This window comes from Triticum aestivum, chromosome 5D (genome assembly GCF_018294505.1).
Source record: "Triticum aestivum cultivar Chinese Spring chromosome 5D, IWGSC CS RefSeq v2.1, whole genome shotgun sequence".
Taxonomy (NCBI): Eukaryota; Viridiplantae; Streptophyta; class Magnoliopsida; order Poales; family Poaceae; genus Triticum; species Triticum aestivum.
In genome coordinates this window covers 518,741,131-518,758,317 of record NC_057808.1, presented here as the reverse complement: position 1 = coordinate 518,758,317, position 17,187 = coordinate 518,741,131, and the positions used below count along the sequence as shown (strand labels likewise).

The window sequence follows — 17,187 nt, the reverse complement described above, 5'->3', positions numbered from 1 at the left end:
CGCCAACTGTCGTGGTGGGCGCACGGCAGATGCCAATGGATGAATAAAAAGAGGAGGAGGCTCGAGGGCACTGGTGGGCTCCAGAGGCTGGGTCGGCATGAGCGAGCGCGGGACGCAAGACATACCCAGGTTCGGGGCTCTCCGGAGAGATAACACCCCTAGTCCTGCCGAGTGTGGTTTATAGGTAACAGTACAGAGTTGCTCCTAGAGCTGTATGGAGGAAGAAGGAAGGCAGACCAAGGCTTAGGTTGCTCCCTCTCCTGGTGTGGCTAGTCTAGTTGATCTGGTGTTTGCTATGGTTCTTGTCATGCGTGTGAGTCGCTATGCATGAGGGCTCCTGGGGGGGCGGTTTATTGGCCAACCCCCCAGGGATACAATGGTAATGTTACAAGGCCGTGGGGCCGGGTTGTCATCGTCCAGGAAGCTGGTGCTGGGACCCGCCGGGTGTCAGGGCTTGCCGGGTTCTCCGGGTGCGGGCCCTGCGTGCCTAGGGGCACTGTTCGCCGTCTTGTCGGTCGTTTGGGAGTGGCCAGGTTGAGTCGGCTACAGTGGTGCTCTGTCAGGTCGCCGCTTGCTGGCGCCAGCAGTGACGACGGGTGCACTGTTGCCACGCCGGCCCTGGTCAGCGAGTAGGTGGGGCAATGTTGCCATGCCCCAGCTGACCAGAGGCGTGGGCGGGGCACTGTTGCCTCGGTCATCCGTAGATGGAGACTCGTCCCATCATACGGCTGGGATGGGACGGGAGCTGACCCGAGGCCAGGTCGAGGAACACGCCAAAGGTGGGGCTGGCTTGTTGCAGAAGTCTTGGTGTGCCGGGTTTGGTCGTCTTGAGCCGGCCGTTGGGGCCAGGTTGAGGAGTCCGTCCGGGTTGGAGAGTTTGGCCGCGTCGAGGGGCTTGGCCGGATTGAGCAACCCGGCCAGGCATGAGCCAGCTTGAGGAGCGGTGCTGGTCCCGTTGTTTTTGAAAAGGATCCGGGTTCCGTTGCCTGTTCGGGGTTCATCCCCCCGACACAATGCATGCAGCCTCGACGGTGTTCTCTTCTCGGCGGTGTGTGTGGTCTTGTTGGCGCCAAATCGGCCGGTGCCCTTTTGAGGGCGTGTTGTAACGATTTTCGCATGGGTTTCCGTAATTAAACGGGCTACTCTGTTCCATCTTTTTTAATGAATCGGGTCTATGGGACCGCGTTTCATAAAAAAAAAAAACAATGTGCTACGCTGCACACACCGAATCTCAAAGCACCTTTGCCCGCGAAAAAAGGAGAATCTCAAAGCTCCTTGGTCGCTCCAGCCGGGTTGTTGTGGTCAACGCATTTCCGGGTTACTTTGACCCTCGATCTCACAGCAAGTGGGCTGGTGGCTCCCAAAATGGTCACCAACTATATCCGTCATGATCATGAGTTTAAACTTTGTTGCCCATCATCGATAGTACGTACGATCATGTGATGTGCGTACGTATTTTCTAGACGGCAGCTTAGAAATAGCCCATGGCCTGCTAGATCTACTGATGCATCATGCATGACATCAAACCAGCAGCTAAAGCACCCTAAAAAAAGTAGCACCTAAAACGTCAACGTAGATCATAGTCTATACACACCAGTATCTGGTGATTGCAGATCGGATGGTGGGTGGCGTGGAACTTATTTAACGTTCGACACTGCACAAAATAAGAAACAAAATAGGTGTCGACCAGTGGTCACACGCTTCCCACTGAGCAGAGCACCACCGATCTGCCGGTTCTTCACTTCTCGCCGCCGCACGGCCCGTCGTCAGGCCGAGCCAGCTCCTGATCACCACCATGGACAGCGCCGGGTCATCGCTAGAGCCGCTGCACGTCGTCATTGTCCCGTGGCTGGCGTTCGGCCACATGCTCCCGTACCTGGAGCTCGCCGAGCGGCTGGCGTCGCGTGGTCACCGCGTGTCATACGTCTCCACGCCGCGCAACCTCGCGCGCCTCCCGCCGCTGCGCCCCGCCGCGGCGCCGCGCGTGGACCTCGTAGCGCTCCCGCTGCCCCGCGTCGACGGCCTCCCCGACGGCGCCGAGTCCACCAACGACGTCCCCGACGACCAGCGGGAGCTCCATTGGAAGGCCTTCGACGGCCTCGCCGCGCCCTTCGCCGAGTTCATGGCCGCCGCGTGCGCCGAGGAGTCCGCGAGGCCGCACTGGGTCATGGCCGACTGCTTCCACCACTGGGTCGCCGCCGCCGCCGTCGAGCACAAGGTTTGACCCACCTGCATGATTTGCGCACTGCTCATTAATTCCATCGCATGCACGTCTCAAATGATCTAGCTCGTTGCTCCATCAATCAGGTGCCATGCGCGATGCTTCTCCCGACCGCTGCTGTGATCGCGCTCGCGCAACCCCCGCCGACGGATGACGGTGTTGCGCGCACCGACACCCGCCCTCGTTACGAGCAGGAGGAGATGGCTCCCTTCTACGACGACCAAGGCGCATCGGGTATGTCCCTCGCCCAGCGCTGGCAGTTGACGAAAAAGAGGTCCGTGCTCGGGGTCATTCGGAGCAGCGTGGAGTGGGAGCCCGAGTCCTTCCCGCTGGTGCAACCGCTGCTCGGCATGCCAGTCGTTCCCCTCGGCCTTCTGCCGCCGTCACCCGACGGATGGCGTCGTGCCGGCGGCACCAAAGAATCATCAGAGCACGCGACCGTGCGCTGGCTGGACGCGCAGTCGCCCGGCTCGGTGGTGTACGTGGCGCTCGGGAGCGAAGTGCCGCTGCCCCTGGAGCAGGTGCACGAGCTTGCCCTCGGGCTGGAGCTCGCCGGTACACGCTTCCTCTGGGCTCTCCGGAAGCCGAGCGGCGCTGCCGTCCTGGATGACGGGGCCGACATGCTTCCACCGGGTTTCCAAGAGCGCGCTCGCGGCCAGGGGCTGGTGACCACGGGCTGGGTTCCTCAGATGAGCATCCTGGCGCACGCCGCCGTCGGTGGGTTCCTGACGCACTGCGGCCGGAACTCGCTGATCGAAGGCCTCCTGTTCGGGCACCCTCTCGTCATGCTGCCCATCTTCGGCGACCAAGGGCCCAACGCGCGGCAGATGGAGGCGAAGAAGGTGGGGTGTCTCGTGGCGAGGAAGGAGGACGACGGGTCGTTCGACCGCCATGGCATCGCGAGCGCGGTCCGGGACGTCATGGTTGACGGAGAGGCAAGGAGGAGATTCGTGGCAGGGGCAGCGAAGATGCAGGAGGTCGTAGCTAATTCGGAACGGCAGGAGCGGTACATCGACGAATTTGTACAACACCTTAGATCTCACGGCGCCGCCATTGCAAGTGATGGCAAAACCACTACGGCCGCTACTTCGTGAACATCAAGGGAAATTTTTATGTTTGATTCTTTCATGCATGCTTGCTTTTCTACAGCTACTGTATTTTTAGTTTTTCACTGAAGGTGATGAAACACTGAAACTGTAGCATATGTGGTGTATACTTTGGCTCAGAATTGTAGAAAAGATATTGCTAAATCTCAGTCGACTGAGACTATTTATGGGATCTTATGTGAAAATCGGTGAAAAAAATTATTTTCAGTTTTTTTTTTGCTTCTTACATGTTATGCCACTTGACTTAGACTTGGTTAAGTCTGAATCGACTGAGGCTTAGCTATACCCTTGTAGAAATGGCCCAGCGTATATTTTCTTTCTCGCTAGGTGGTGCTACACATATGTGAGCGTGGTGCACACATGAGCAACCCATCAAAGTGTCGACGAGTGTGCTGAACTGGTTTTTCGATAAAGAGTGTTTTTATTAATTCATAATATCATATCAAAAGAATACAAGCATCATGAGCACATCCGTTGTTAGCATGACTATAATGCACATAGGCAAGATCAAGACACACACAAAGAAGATAGAAGGGAAAATCAGTGGCATGTGAAACTAACAACAACATGCAGCAAAATCAACCACCATCAATGACAGCAACCAGATTATGGGGAAAATGCTTTAATAACGATGCCTCCAATAAAGAAACGACGCACATGTGTTGTCACTGCCAGACCCACCCATGGAGACTATATCTTAGAATTTCACCCCCAAAAGAAAGTTCGAGCAAACTACGTACATTACCTCCAGTAAGGGGATGATATGGAGACACTATCATTGTCGGGTACAACAAGTGCATGACAAACATAGAGTTTTCACTCCGGAGCTCGAGACCCTGTGTTCAAGAGCACCACCAAACTTAAGTCACCGTGTACTGTCGTCTCCATTTTCAATAAAGAAGGCATTGCTGCAAACTAGATCATCACGCCACGACAGTCATACGAGCTCATAGCCCCGAAGTGGACATCAATATGCAACCGTCCATACCATGTATACGCGGGAACATACCATAGCACGCCCGCCAACATTGGAAGGTCACCAACGCCACTAAGAGCCCATGGAAGATACATGGGGCTAAGCCGGTGATCAGGGCCTTGGCAATTTGGCTTCTTGCTTGCGAGAATCAGCTGAAGTAGTTTCAAAGAGGCTCTCTTTGTATTTTAGACAATCTATAGCTCGTATGAAGTCAATGGTTGTATCAAATTTCCTTAGAAGTTTATGGGGAAATGTGCCCATGTCTTGATGGAGTTCTTGCTTTGATTGTGAAACCAAATCCGAGTCATTCCAAATAGCACTAGCAGGAAAAATATTGCACATCTCAGTTGTTGTTCCCCCTCCAGCCCGAACAACCGTGGATAAGATCTCGATGAATTGTTTTGGGTCGGATTCTCTGAAGTACAACTCCATAGCTTCATGCCACAAATATAACGAGGACGTTGTTCCTTGGATTTCTATTGGGAGAGTTACAAGAATGCTTGCGACCTTAGTCCCGATGACGTTGGCTTTGAGAGTGGCCACTATTCTTGTCAGAACTCGTAGAACATCTTCAAGACCTATGAGTTTGACCATATAGAGGCCTCTCACAGTGGTTGACAGTTCGAGAAATTATTGCTCGACAAGAGATCACTATCCTTTTGTGATAGTCTCGTTGGATTGTCTTCCATTAATATATTGAGGGCATTTTCTCGCACTTTGGGGTGGGGGTTGTTACCTTGCCCTTTGTCAAAGAAGTAGGAGCTGAACCATTCATGCTTGCTGGGCGAGCAAAGAGAGGCATGTGAGAAATGTGATTGGCTTTGGAGTCATTTTGTTTCTCATGCTCTTCCTTTGCTTCTTTGGGCATCTGTTAATTTGTTATGAGTGATTTGTTGTGGCAGCTAGGTGTTGGTGCATGGAAAAACTAAGTGGGAGCCGGAAGTCCGAGTTTCTCGTTGTGGCTCTCTGGCCACTTGTATTGCCTTAAGGTATGATGTTTTAGCATAATGAGGGAATTTATATGAGCAAGAAGTTTGTCATAGATCTTGGAAGTGGTTTTCGGCAATCCCCAGCCTTCAGTGTTCAAAGGAGGTATCATGGTAGTGGGCATTCTTGTGAGTGTTTCACTTGCCATTAGGATGATCCTAAGTGGTAAGTGCAAGGCTTGATTCTCGATTGTGCTCTTGTTGCCTTTCTCCTTATGGGCCTGGAACTTCTTACGCCTTCTTAGCCATTCTTTTATGAGGTCTTCCTTTGATTTAATGAGCCATGTAAGGAGATGGTGACTTTGGATTATCCAGGGCTGCCGATTTTCCAAGTTGCGAAATGGTTGAGGAGACATGACTTCAAGTAAGTGCATCCCCACATATGGCGTAAATGTTATTGTAGAGAAAACAACCATTAGGTCGACATGCTATGGCCTAGCGAGCGTCGAGGCTGGATATAGTAATGACGGGTACATACAATGGCAAGGTGATTGGTTGATGTATACTTGTGGGAGTCGGACAATGATTTGAACCAGGTTCGGACGGACTTACGAAGGAGAGATAGCGTAGGCAACTAAGCGGTGTAGTATCATGTATGAGATGTCAGCCCGGAGATGTGACAAGGGCCATTCATTGATACTTTCTCGACAATCCTTACTGTGTGAACCTCATGCTCGAAGAAAAATTCACTCAACCGAGTTGTCTGAATAGATCAATTCAAATAATTTAGGCCACACTTGTTGTGTTTCGCATTTCGCAAGCATATTTATTTTGTATTTTTACATTAGATTTGTTCATTCCACTTCCATTTAACACTTCTATCATGCTTAATGGATGTGCTCCAATAAAAGTGGAGCATGAGTGTGTCATGTTTTGCGTTTTGGTTGTGATGGACTTGGTTTTTATTTTCCTGTTTATGACTTTGTGTTGAACTTCACATTTAGAAATAAGAGATGGTTGTGTGCAGCGATCGATGTGGAGTCGAGGGTTAACCCTCCTTTTCGGGGGAAAATGCTAATAAATGTGCTCCAACGGGTATGCAACGACCTTAAAAGGTGGAAACTAGAAACATGAAAGGATAATTTAAAATCACCATCATTTATATTGTTGTTTTTTGCATTTTCAATTTTATAGGTCATATGCTATTAATATACAAGTTAAATGTGATTTTAATGCTTTAGAAAATACTCTGAATAAGGGGAAATCCTGTTTATTTGCATATAAAAGATTTACATACCAAACACAATTGATAATCACAGTCCCGGTATCCACATTTTTGGGATTGCAAGCCTCGTCACTAAAAAAATACATGAAAGTCTTTGAATATGTGCACTTCTACTAATTCAAAGTTTGTTAGTAGTCCGTATTTTAGGATATGTGTTACACTCACTTTTGTTAACCAATACTGGCTTGTGGGTACAAAGGTGATGGCCGAGCCTTGCCCACCAGGCTTAAACCCTAACTTGACGTCTTGTGTATCCCGTAAATTAAATTTTGATTTACTCTACTGTAATCACAATAAGTGAACAATATGTTTATTCACAAATAAAGGACTCTGAATACAAAATAACAATTCAAATTTTAGTGCGCATATTTTATCGGATTTGTGAGTGAAATTATGACATGTTTTAAGGTCCGTAAAAGTTTCAAACTTAATTGCTGGGATAAGAAAATCTTGGAAATTACATAAAAATATCTTAAATATATACACTTTCTATTAATTCAAATTTTGTTCAGAGTTTATTTGTACCGGCTCTTGGACCCCGAAGGAACCATCGTGATCGTTCCTTCAATCAAAACAAAAAGCTATAGTCATTTCTAAACATTTTTGGTTAGTCAAGGCTCCACAGCAACATCTCGGAAGAAAAAAAAGGGCCAAATGAATTTTTCCCTTAGTCGGAACCAGCCCACGGGTTTTGCCCTTACTTTTCGACTCTGCTCATTTTTTACTTTAGATTTGTGTGTGTGGTCATCCAAGTGCCCTTTGACCAATACTTCGAAAATTCATAACAAATTCATATGAACTCATAATAATGCAAATAAGATATCAAATGCTGAGAAAAACATTACCTTCATGTGCATGTAATTTCATTCAATAAAAAGTAATGTTTAAACTACCCGAGGTTATTAATGTTATTAATATTATTAAGCATAAAAAGGTATAAACAATAAATTTTCATGAATAAAAAGAACAATTATAGGTGATAATTTTTCTAAACGTTCTAGTATCTTATTTGCATTTTTCAGAGTTCATATGAACTTGTTATGAAATTTCAAAGTAACGGGCAAAGTTCTTTGAAAATTCATAACTGAAAGTGCTAGTTATCGACTAGAAGGGGGGTGAATAGGCGATTTTTATGAAAGCCTTCAAAACACGGGGGCTTTGAAGACAAACAATAGAAATGAACCTATTGATATGAAGTGGAAGGTAAACTACACTAGACAAGCCATAGTCAAATAAGTAATGAAGATAAAGCACGAAGACTATCAGCAGCTAGGTAGTATGGATCAGGGTGCAAGATAGGATGGAGCCAAACAACAACAGTCTTCACACAGTGAAGTCAATCAGATAATGCAAGCAGGCAATGACTTCACGAAGACAAACTATTATTAAAGAGAGATAAGAGATAGAACCAGTTGCTTGGGGAGGTCAGTGATTTGTTGGACCAGTTCCAGTTGTTGTGACAACTGTACGTCTGGTTAGGGAGGCTGAGATTTAACTCAGAAGACCTTGTCTTCACCTTATTCCCCTTAAGCTAAGCACACTTAGTCCGCGCCCAATCACTCTGGTAAGTCTTCAAGGTAGACTTCCAAACCTTCACAGACTTTGTTCACCGGCAATCCACAATGACTCTTGGATGCTCAGAACGCGACGCCTAACCGGCTGGAGGATTCACAGTCCTCAAGTGTAACAAGTCTTCAGATCACGCGGACAGAAAGACTTCAGTGATGCCTAACACTCTTTGGCTATGGGTGTTTTGGGCTTTGTCCTCTCAAGGATCTCTCTCTCAAATGCTTCGGAGGTGGGTTGCTCTCAAACGACAAAAGTCGTGCACTAACTCTGAGCAACCACCAATTTATGGTGTAGGGAGTGGGCTATTTATAGCCAGGAGGCAACCCGACTTGATTTGTCCAAAATGACTCTGGGTCACTAAGGAACAGACACGTGTCCAATGGTCAGATTTCAAACACACGCGGCAGCTTGACTTGGGCTACAAGTAAAGCCGACTCATCCAACTCTGGATAAGATTTGCTCTCATTGTCTTCGCTTGAAGACATAGGATTTGGTTGAGCATCACATCAGTCACTCTGACTTTGTTCACTGGGAGCCCACTTAACAGTGCGGTGGTTCCTATGACTCAACAAAGAAGAAAAGAAAACTACGAAACAACTATGTCTTCGCACTCCATAGTCTTCACGTGAATGTCTTCTCGAGTCATAATCTTCGTTGTGAATATCTTCACAACCACCATTGTCTTCAATGTCTTCACACATTTTTAGGTGTCATCTCTGGTAGGTAAACCGAATCAATGAGGGACTACTACCTGTGTTATCCTGCAATTCTCACAAACACATTAGTCCCTCAACCAAGTTTGTCGTCAATACTCCAAAACCAACTAGGGGTGGCACTAGATGCACTTACAATCTCCCCCCTTTTGGTGATTGATGACAAACTGGTTGAAGTTTTCAACAGGGATAAAAGTATGTGAAAGTTTAGGGATAAAGCCATTGTCTTCTAAGTAGCAAAAGGCTCCCCCTGAAGATGTGCATATAAGTAGTTTGCCTTTGAATGCAAATGCACATGGCAGGTTTTACTTTGTGGAGATCCTCTTCAACTTATGAAGACAATTCATCATGCATATAAAGATATAACGAAGATAATGACATGCAAAATGAAAAATGGACGTCTGCGGAATAGCTTCATGCGGAATTTATCATCGCATCATTAGGTAGCATAAGAAGTAGCAGACGACCATCGAGTTTAAGTGTTACAACCCGAAGAACCAAATGTATCAGAAGACGAGAGTTGTAAACACTTGGCAAAATATAGCAACCCCCCATAAGGACCCGCTTGAAGACTATCAACTCATATGCTTCTCCCCCTTTTGTCAGGAAGGACCAAAAAGGTTTGAAGACATAGAGTATCTACTCGTTCCCATCAGGAGTAGATGAAGGTGCAGGGTCGACGCTTGAGTTCGGTGGTGCAGAAGGGCCCGGTGCAGCATCGAGATGCAGTGCAGCCATGGTCGGTGAAGTGGCGTCGTCTTCTTCATCGACGACTCTCGCAACAACAGTTGCAGCCGAAGATGAACGCTCAGAATCTTCTATAGATGGAGTGCGGTGCCAGCTTGCATTGCGTGGAGGTCTGGAGTCAAATTTGAAGCCTTCTGTGAAGCCATCTTCGCGAAGATCTTCTTCAGGGCATAGCAGTGTGAGACTCTTCCAAGACCGCCGACAGGCTTCATGGGCTACAAACGAGTTGTTGGTGGCCAAGTTTCTGATGTGATTGACGTCCACCAAGATACTCTGCATCTGACGCTTTAGCCAGTCATGGTGCTTGTCCTACTTCCGACCACAAGAAGCTCTCGGTCATTGAGAACGCGAGAACGCTTCCGAGGCCTTTGAGCAATTGTACTGGCAGTGGCTTCAGTGTTGGCACGATGTGGCTCACGCATATTGCCAGCTAGAGGGTACACAGGAGTGACAACATTTGGAACATGAATACCTTCTAGTGGTTGGGTGAAGCTTTGACGATCAACATTATGAAGATATAGGGGTTCTTTGGCAGGCTCAGGGTAGATGGCTTCAACTGAGAGATCAACCTCAGGCAGAAATACAAGATGGTTGCGCGCTGAGGGCTGATACTCAACAGATGAGTGGAGTTTGATCAGGCGCATCACCCATGGAGCATAAAATTTCAAGCCAAACAGATCAATCCCAGATGCAGCAAGTTGCCTGATGAAGAAATCCTGGGTATTGAATCTGATGCCATTGACAATATAGAATACCAAAGTCTTCATCGTGCCTTCAAGTTTGGCTTCGGAAGAATATCCCTTGATTGGCCATAGAGTCCGCCTCAGAATATGATAAATTGTGCGGGGCAGGTACTCGAGATCCTTGACAAAGAATTCCTTGGGATATTCAGCATCTTGTGGCAATGGCTTCATCATGCTGAGCATCTGACTCATATTTGGCTCAGGCTTCTAGAATATACTCTGCAGCTCATTTCTGTGTAGCTGACAACCAGGCTCATAGAGCTCACCTGGAGTGGGCAGGGAAGACAGCTCGATGATGTCTTGAGCTTTGGCTTCATGGTGCACATCTCCTGTCATCCACTCAAGGATCCATGTCTTCGGATCCCTGTTGTAGCCACGAATGTGAAGTGTGGCATAGAACTGCAGCAGAAGCTCTTCATTCCAGTGCTCTTTATCAGTGATGAAGTGTAGAAGACCAGCATCCCTAAAGCAATCCAGTGCTTCTTCAAGACAGGGCAGCCCGGCAATAGCTTCACAATCAAGACACATGTGAGGAAAGATCCGCTCTTGATTGTATAAAATGCAGGAGTAATAGCTGCGCTGCTGATAGCTCCAGAAGCGACCATATGAGATCTTTGGATTCGTATATGGATTTTTGGCGTTGTCAAAGAATGTGTTGTGCTCCCTGAAGCTGTTCACGCATAAAGATCCTGGCGCTGTAGCAGCACCTGGAAGCCTTGGCAGTCTGGGCTTTGGCTTTTTAACCTGAGGCCTCTGCTCAATGTGGTAGTCGTACTGTGGTCCTGGAGCCGTTGGAGGGACCAAAATGGGCCATCTCACTATGACAAGCTAGCCACGATTGTAAGCCTGTTCCATGGTGTGAGGCCTTGGAGGGGGGACAGTGGCTTCAGCATTCAAGGTGGCTTCAGGTTGTACATGAGCTTCAGGCACAACATTGGCTTCAGGCTCCACATTGTCTTCGGCCATGACAATGTCATTGGCTTCAGTAGCGTTGGTTGTGGCAACCTCTGTGTTTTCAACCTCCGTTTCTTCAATAACAGGAGGGTCGGGCACAGTCACATTCTCCTCGAGAATGACTTGTTCAGTGGCAGGGGTGTGGCAACACGTTCTTCTTCTCTTGTTTCTTGATTTTCATCGGCTGATGCAGCCGGAATGTCTTCAGCAGCTTTGGCTTCAGACTCAGAGACATTCGCGGTAGGGGTGGCTTCAGGAAACACTTGACGTGCTACTGAGCTTTGTTGCGCTTCCCCTTCCGGAATGCTCGACATGGTGTCCTGTGGCCTAGGGCCTTTGTGAAGCCTGCGGAAAGTGGGTGACGCCTGTGCTGGTGGAGTGGTCTGCACCATGTAGTTTTCGTCATCAAGCACTAGAGAGGTGACTTGAGGTGGTGGAGTTCTGGGTGTTTCATCATGAATGGGGGTGTCTTGTTGAGGGCGATCTGCCCACGAATCATCCTGAGTGATTGTCGTCAGGGGACGACCAATGCTAATGAGTTCGTTGTTCGTAAGAACAGGCGATGATACCAATTGGTGCTCGAGTTGAGGAAGGACTTCATCATCTTCAACATTGTCTTCACGACCAATGTCTTCAGCTGTGATGGGGTCAACAGCTGGAACTTCTTCATCATCATGAGCCTCTATGGAAGCAGGCTTGTGAATCACAATGTGACGCTCTTGGTTGGTGGAGGCAGGACGGGCAACAGAAATGGGCTCAACAACAAGGGGCTCAGAAGCCGCAGCACGCTCATTCTTTGAAGACGTTGTCTTCAATTTCTTCTTCGATGGGGCATCATCAGAAGCATTCTTGTGCTTGCGTTTCTTGGCTTCGGCTTCAGCAGCCCGTGTCTTCTTCAGCTCAGAAGCTACTGAGGTGACCTTAGGCTTCGAGCCTGTCATGCTGGCAGGGAAGACAATGCTTGGTTCTTCCCGCCTTGATGCTTCAGCTTGGGTAACAGCAGACTTCTTCTTCTGTTTTGCAGCCATTCTGGGGTCGATGCCAGGACACCCAAGAGCCTTGCGCTTCTCAGCCTCATTGTGTGCTTGGACACATTTCTGTGCAAAGTATTTTATGCGCTCTCTTGAACCTTTTGCTTCTTCACGCTTCTTGTGAAACTGTTCCTTGAGCTCATGCAACATCTTCTTGAAGATTTGAACATCAGCCACGCTGAGCTTGGCCATGTTCTTCTTGAAGTGAGCCTTCTCATAATCAATTTTGTTCTTGAGCTCGACTTTCTTCTGAGCCAAGGCCAACTCATTAGCAATGGCTCCGTGGAATGTGACGCTGATGTCCACAGGAAGCTGGAGATCATCAATACTGATAGTCTGGTCATCAAACCACTCATCGATGAAGTTGTTCAGAATGTCCACATCAAAGAGGGGCAGATCGTTGAAGATCTCCGCCTCTTGCTTGCTCTTGATAAGCATCTCAAGGGCTTCATCACCAAGATCTTCATCACTAGACAGATCAATGGTGGCATCATCATTCTGCAGAACGGCGGCTTGGGTCAGTTCATGCCTAGAACTCTTCATGGGCTTCTTCTTCTTGGACTTCTCAGTTTTCATGGAGACCTGAGACAAGTCTTCAGACTGCACACTGGGTTCAGGAGGTGTAGTGGCCAATGGCTTTACAGTCGAAGCTTTTGGGACGGTAGAGGTCTTTGAAGCCTTTGTCTTTTTCTTCTTCTGCGGCTTTGGTGGTGTTGGCGCTTCGTCAGAGTCAGCGTCGTCAGCTGATTGCTCTACAGTGGCCCTCTGAGCTGCGATGTAGGAGAGGAGGACATAAAAGTTGTCCAAGGGGCCGATGACATTGGGATTGGCATCGCGTGTGCCATCAGCCCTAGGAGCAGACGGACCTGGGTTGAAGTTGCTTCCAAGATTTTTATTGTTCTTCACAGCAGAATCTTTTGCAAACTTGTAGTTACGCTTGAAAAGATTGTCGTCACGACACCATAACATAGATGATGGGTCGGCATTCTCGGGCTGCGGTCCTCGGACCATGCATGGGTAGAAGCCTTGAGCAATGGCTTCAGACTTGGACTTGGGCTAAAGATTTCTGTATAGAATATCTCCCCATGGGCGCTTAATAGCATTCTTTCCAACATATTCAGCAGTCACAAATCGGTACTTGAACTATTGTTCCGCCCAATATCTTCGAATCCATTGGATTCGAGTCTTGTGCTGGCCATAGCTTTCCTCAGGATCAGTCTTGTACATTTCAAACAGATCAGGAGGTAAATCCTTAGCTATATCTCCACGGCGCTGCCTGCCGCCTTTCCTTGCTGATTTTTCCGTTGCCATTATATTCAGACTGAATGGCTTCAAAATAGTGAGTGGCTTCCTCTTGCTGGACAGACAGGAATTGGCTTCACGTGAGTGAATATGCCGCTGTAAGAACTCTGCAAATGAATGCAGACTATGAGAACCAAGGGATTCTCCCACGGACATGTACCTGTGACAACATTAGAGGTGCGAGGGAAGGGGAAGAGGTCATATGCATTCTCAGAAGATTTTGAAGATAAATTAGTTTGAAGACATTGACCTCATAATGCGAAGACATTCACTTATTTGAAGGGAGTTGGTTCCAGATCTGTACGAATCCATGAATAAGTACAAGTGAGGAATCTAACTAGTTATGAAGCATAAGTGAACATCCTTAGCATGTCATGAGTTGCAGACAAGGACGGATCCAGATGCGGAAGATAAGAAACCACTTTTGGTTGAAGTGCATGGATTTGACGGATCAAAAAGGCAGTAAAAAGTGAGTTTTATTTACCCTTTGATGAACTGCTGGACGAGGTCGAGAGAGAGAGAGGCCGAGCAGTTCAATCTCCCGTGCCCTAACTCGGCGACGGAAGACACCTACGGGGGCGGCAGAGAGGACAAGGTCCGCGGCCGGCGTGAGGACGGCGTCGAAGAAGTCGCGGCAGCTAAGCGCTTCGTCTCTGGCATCGACGCGAGCTAGCGGAGGCGCTAGGATTTGTGCGAGGTAGCGCGGTGGAAGAAGAGATAATGACCGCAGTGAGTTGCGTATTTATAAGGAAAGGGACAACACAACGTAATTACGCAGGTGCCCTTGGCGGTTCACATCTGAAGGACACGTGGCATGCATGCAACTTATTGGGAGTTGTTCCATGTTCCCACGCACGCCTGGATTGTTGGGTGGTCGTTTCGGCTTCTCTGGTGTTCAGGCAATCAGGATGTATCATTAGAAACAGATTCAACTTTTGTCTCTGTGTCTTCTGCTGACAAGGATTCAGAGAAGACAATCGACAATTTCAATAGAATGCATATGATTTGGATAGATAGACTTTGAGGTAGAAGCACAGAAGGGGTTAGGGTCTGATCACATTCACTTAGCTCGAGAAAGATGCAAATATGAAGACATAGCTATAAGTGAATGTTGTAGAGGACAGAACACGAGTATATGTATATATCAACATAAGTCCAAATCAACATTGTGACAATAAACAAGAAGTCAAATCAATGTTGAAGACAAACCAAATGACGATTATGCAATTATAACGCCAAATGAAACACTTCATAAGAATTTGGTGGTGGCGTTACCCACCGTATAGGAAGTATTAGACCCAGACACGACGCACAATTATCGTGGCGCTCCGAAGTCAAATTCCGCGTTAATGTATTCACACTTAGAGTGTATGTCTTCATTGATTGAAGATATACGCTACTTCATGTGTTGCACATCTAAGTCATCAACATGCATAAGCGTTAGGATGTGTGTCCAATTACAGGACATTCGAGGACTCTAAGATATTTAACTCACACCACAACTTGCAAAACCTTTTCTCATCCAAGGGCTTTGTGAAGATATCTGCCAATTGCTCTTCAGTGTTGACGTGAATGATATCAATATCTTCCTTCACGACATGATCTCTAAGAAAGTGATGATGGATCTGAATGTGCTTTGTCTTCGAGTGCTGAACTGGGTTGTTGGCAATCTTGATGGCGCTTTCATTGTCGCAGTAAAGTGGCACTTGCTTCAGGTGGATACCATAGTCCTTAAGAGTTTGCTTCATCCATAGAAGCTGAGCACAGCAAGATCCAGCAGCAATGTATTCAGATTCAGCAGTGGAGAGAGATACACAGTTCTGCTTCTTTGGAGACCAACAGACAAGAGATCGTCCAAGAAAGTGACATGTGCCTGATGTGGACTTGCGATCAACCTTGTCACCAGCATAGTCAGCATATGAGAATCCAACTAGATCAAACTCTGAGCCCTTTGGATACCATAATCCTAGTGTTGGGGTGTAAGCCAAATATCGAAGAAATCGCTTCACTGCTAAGTGATGCGATTCCTTTGGTGCCGCTTGGAATCGGGCACACATGCAAACGCTAAGCATGATCTGGCCTAGATGCACATAAATAGAGTAAAGAACCAATCATGGAGCGGTATACCTTTTGATCGAACTCTTTACCATTGTCGTCAGGACTCAGATGACTTTACCATTGTCGTCAGGACACAGATGAATCATGGAGTGTCATACCAAGTGCGAGGAGCTTGTTTGAGGCCATACAGTGCCTTGTTGAGCTTGTATACCATATCAGGATGTTTTGGATCTTCAATGCCAGGTGGCTGTGCAACATACACTTCTTCTTCAATCTTGCCATTGAGAAAGGCACTCTTCACATCCATTTGGTACAGAAGAATGTTGTGATGGTTGGCATAGGCTAGCAGTATGCGAATGGCTTCAATCCTAGCCACGGAGAAAATGTTTCATAGAAGTCAATCCCTTCAACTTGAGTGTAACCTTGGGTAACTAAACGAGCCTTGTTTCTGACAACTTGACCATGCTCATCTTGTTTGTTGCGATAGATCCATTTGGTGCCTATGATATTGTGCTTGCGAGGATCAGGACGCTTGACCAATTCCCATACATTGTTCAGCTCGAACTGTTGAAGCTCTTCTTCCATAGTTTGAATCCATTTAGGTTCCATGAAGGCTTCAGCAACTTTCTTGGGTTCAGATATAGAGACAAATGCAAAGTGCCCACAGAAATTTGCTAGCTGTGTTGCTCTTGAATGAGTGAGTGGACTAGGTGCATTGATGCTACTAATTATCTTCTCAATCTGTACTTCATTTGCAACACGAGGATGAACTAGACGAAGATTTTTGCCCTTGCTGATCATTGTCTTTGTCTTCAGCATTGGCTTCAAGCTGAGCATTGTCTTCACGTTGATTTGGTGCAATGATGATTTCTTCTTCAGCCTAAGCTTCTGAAGGAATGATTTCTCCAGTACCCATCAGTTTGATAGATTCACTTGGTGGGACTTCATCTAGCACATTTGGCAGGTGCTCTCTTTGCGAGCCGTTAGTCTCATCGAACCGCACATCCACAGTTTCAACCACTTTATAGTGAAAGAGGTTGAAGACTCTGTAGGAGTGTGAATCCTTTCCGTAGCCAAGCATAAAACCTTCATGTGCTTTCGGTGCAAATTTTGAAGTGTGATGTGGATCCTTGATCCAGCACCTGGCACCAAATACTTTGAAGTAACTGACATTTGGCTTCTTACTAGTTAGGAGCTCATAGGATGTCTTCTTTAGAAGCTTATGAAGATAAACACGGTTGATGACATGACATGCAGTATCAATGGCTTCAGGCCAGAACTTCCTTGGAGTCTTGTACTCATCAAGCATCGTCCGTGCCATCTCAATGAGGGTTCTGTTCTTGCGCTCCACGATGCCATTCTGCTGGGGTGTGTATGGAGCAGAAAACTCATGAGTGATGCCCAATGTATCAAGATAAGTGTTGAGGACGGTGTTCTTGAATTCTGTGCCGTTGTCACTTTTGATGTGCTTGATCTTGATGCCATAATTCATCATGGCATGATTGGCGAATCGTCTAAAGACATCCTGCACTTCATTCTTGTAGAGAATTATATGC

The 17,187-nt window shown here is 47.2% G+C and overlaps 1 protein-coding gene across 1 annotated transcript; it reads left to right on the top strand.

The window, feature by feature from the left end:
• The first annotated feature begins 1,768 nt into the window (after window positions 1–1,768).
• LOC123125918 (UDP-glycosyltransferase 91C1) lies at window positions 1,769–3,490 on the top strand. The gene is made up of 2 exons (XM_044546357.1): window positions 1,769–2,218; window positions 2,308–3,490. Exons 1-2 carry the CDS (start codon window positions 1,796–1,798, stop codon window positions 3,313–3,315), a joined length of 1,431 nt encoding a protein of 476 aa, XP_044402292.1. The 5' UTR covers window positions 1,769–1,795; the 3' UTR covers window positions 3,316–3,490.
• The last annotated feature ends 13,697 nt before the right edge of the window (window positions 3,491–17,187 follow it).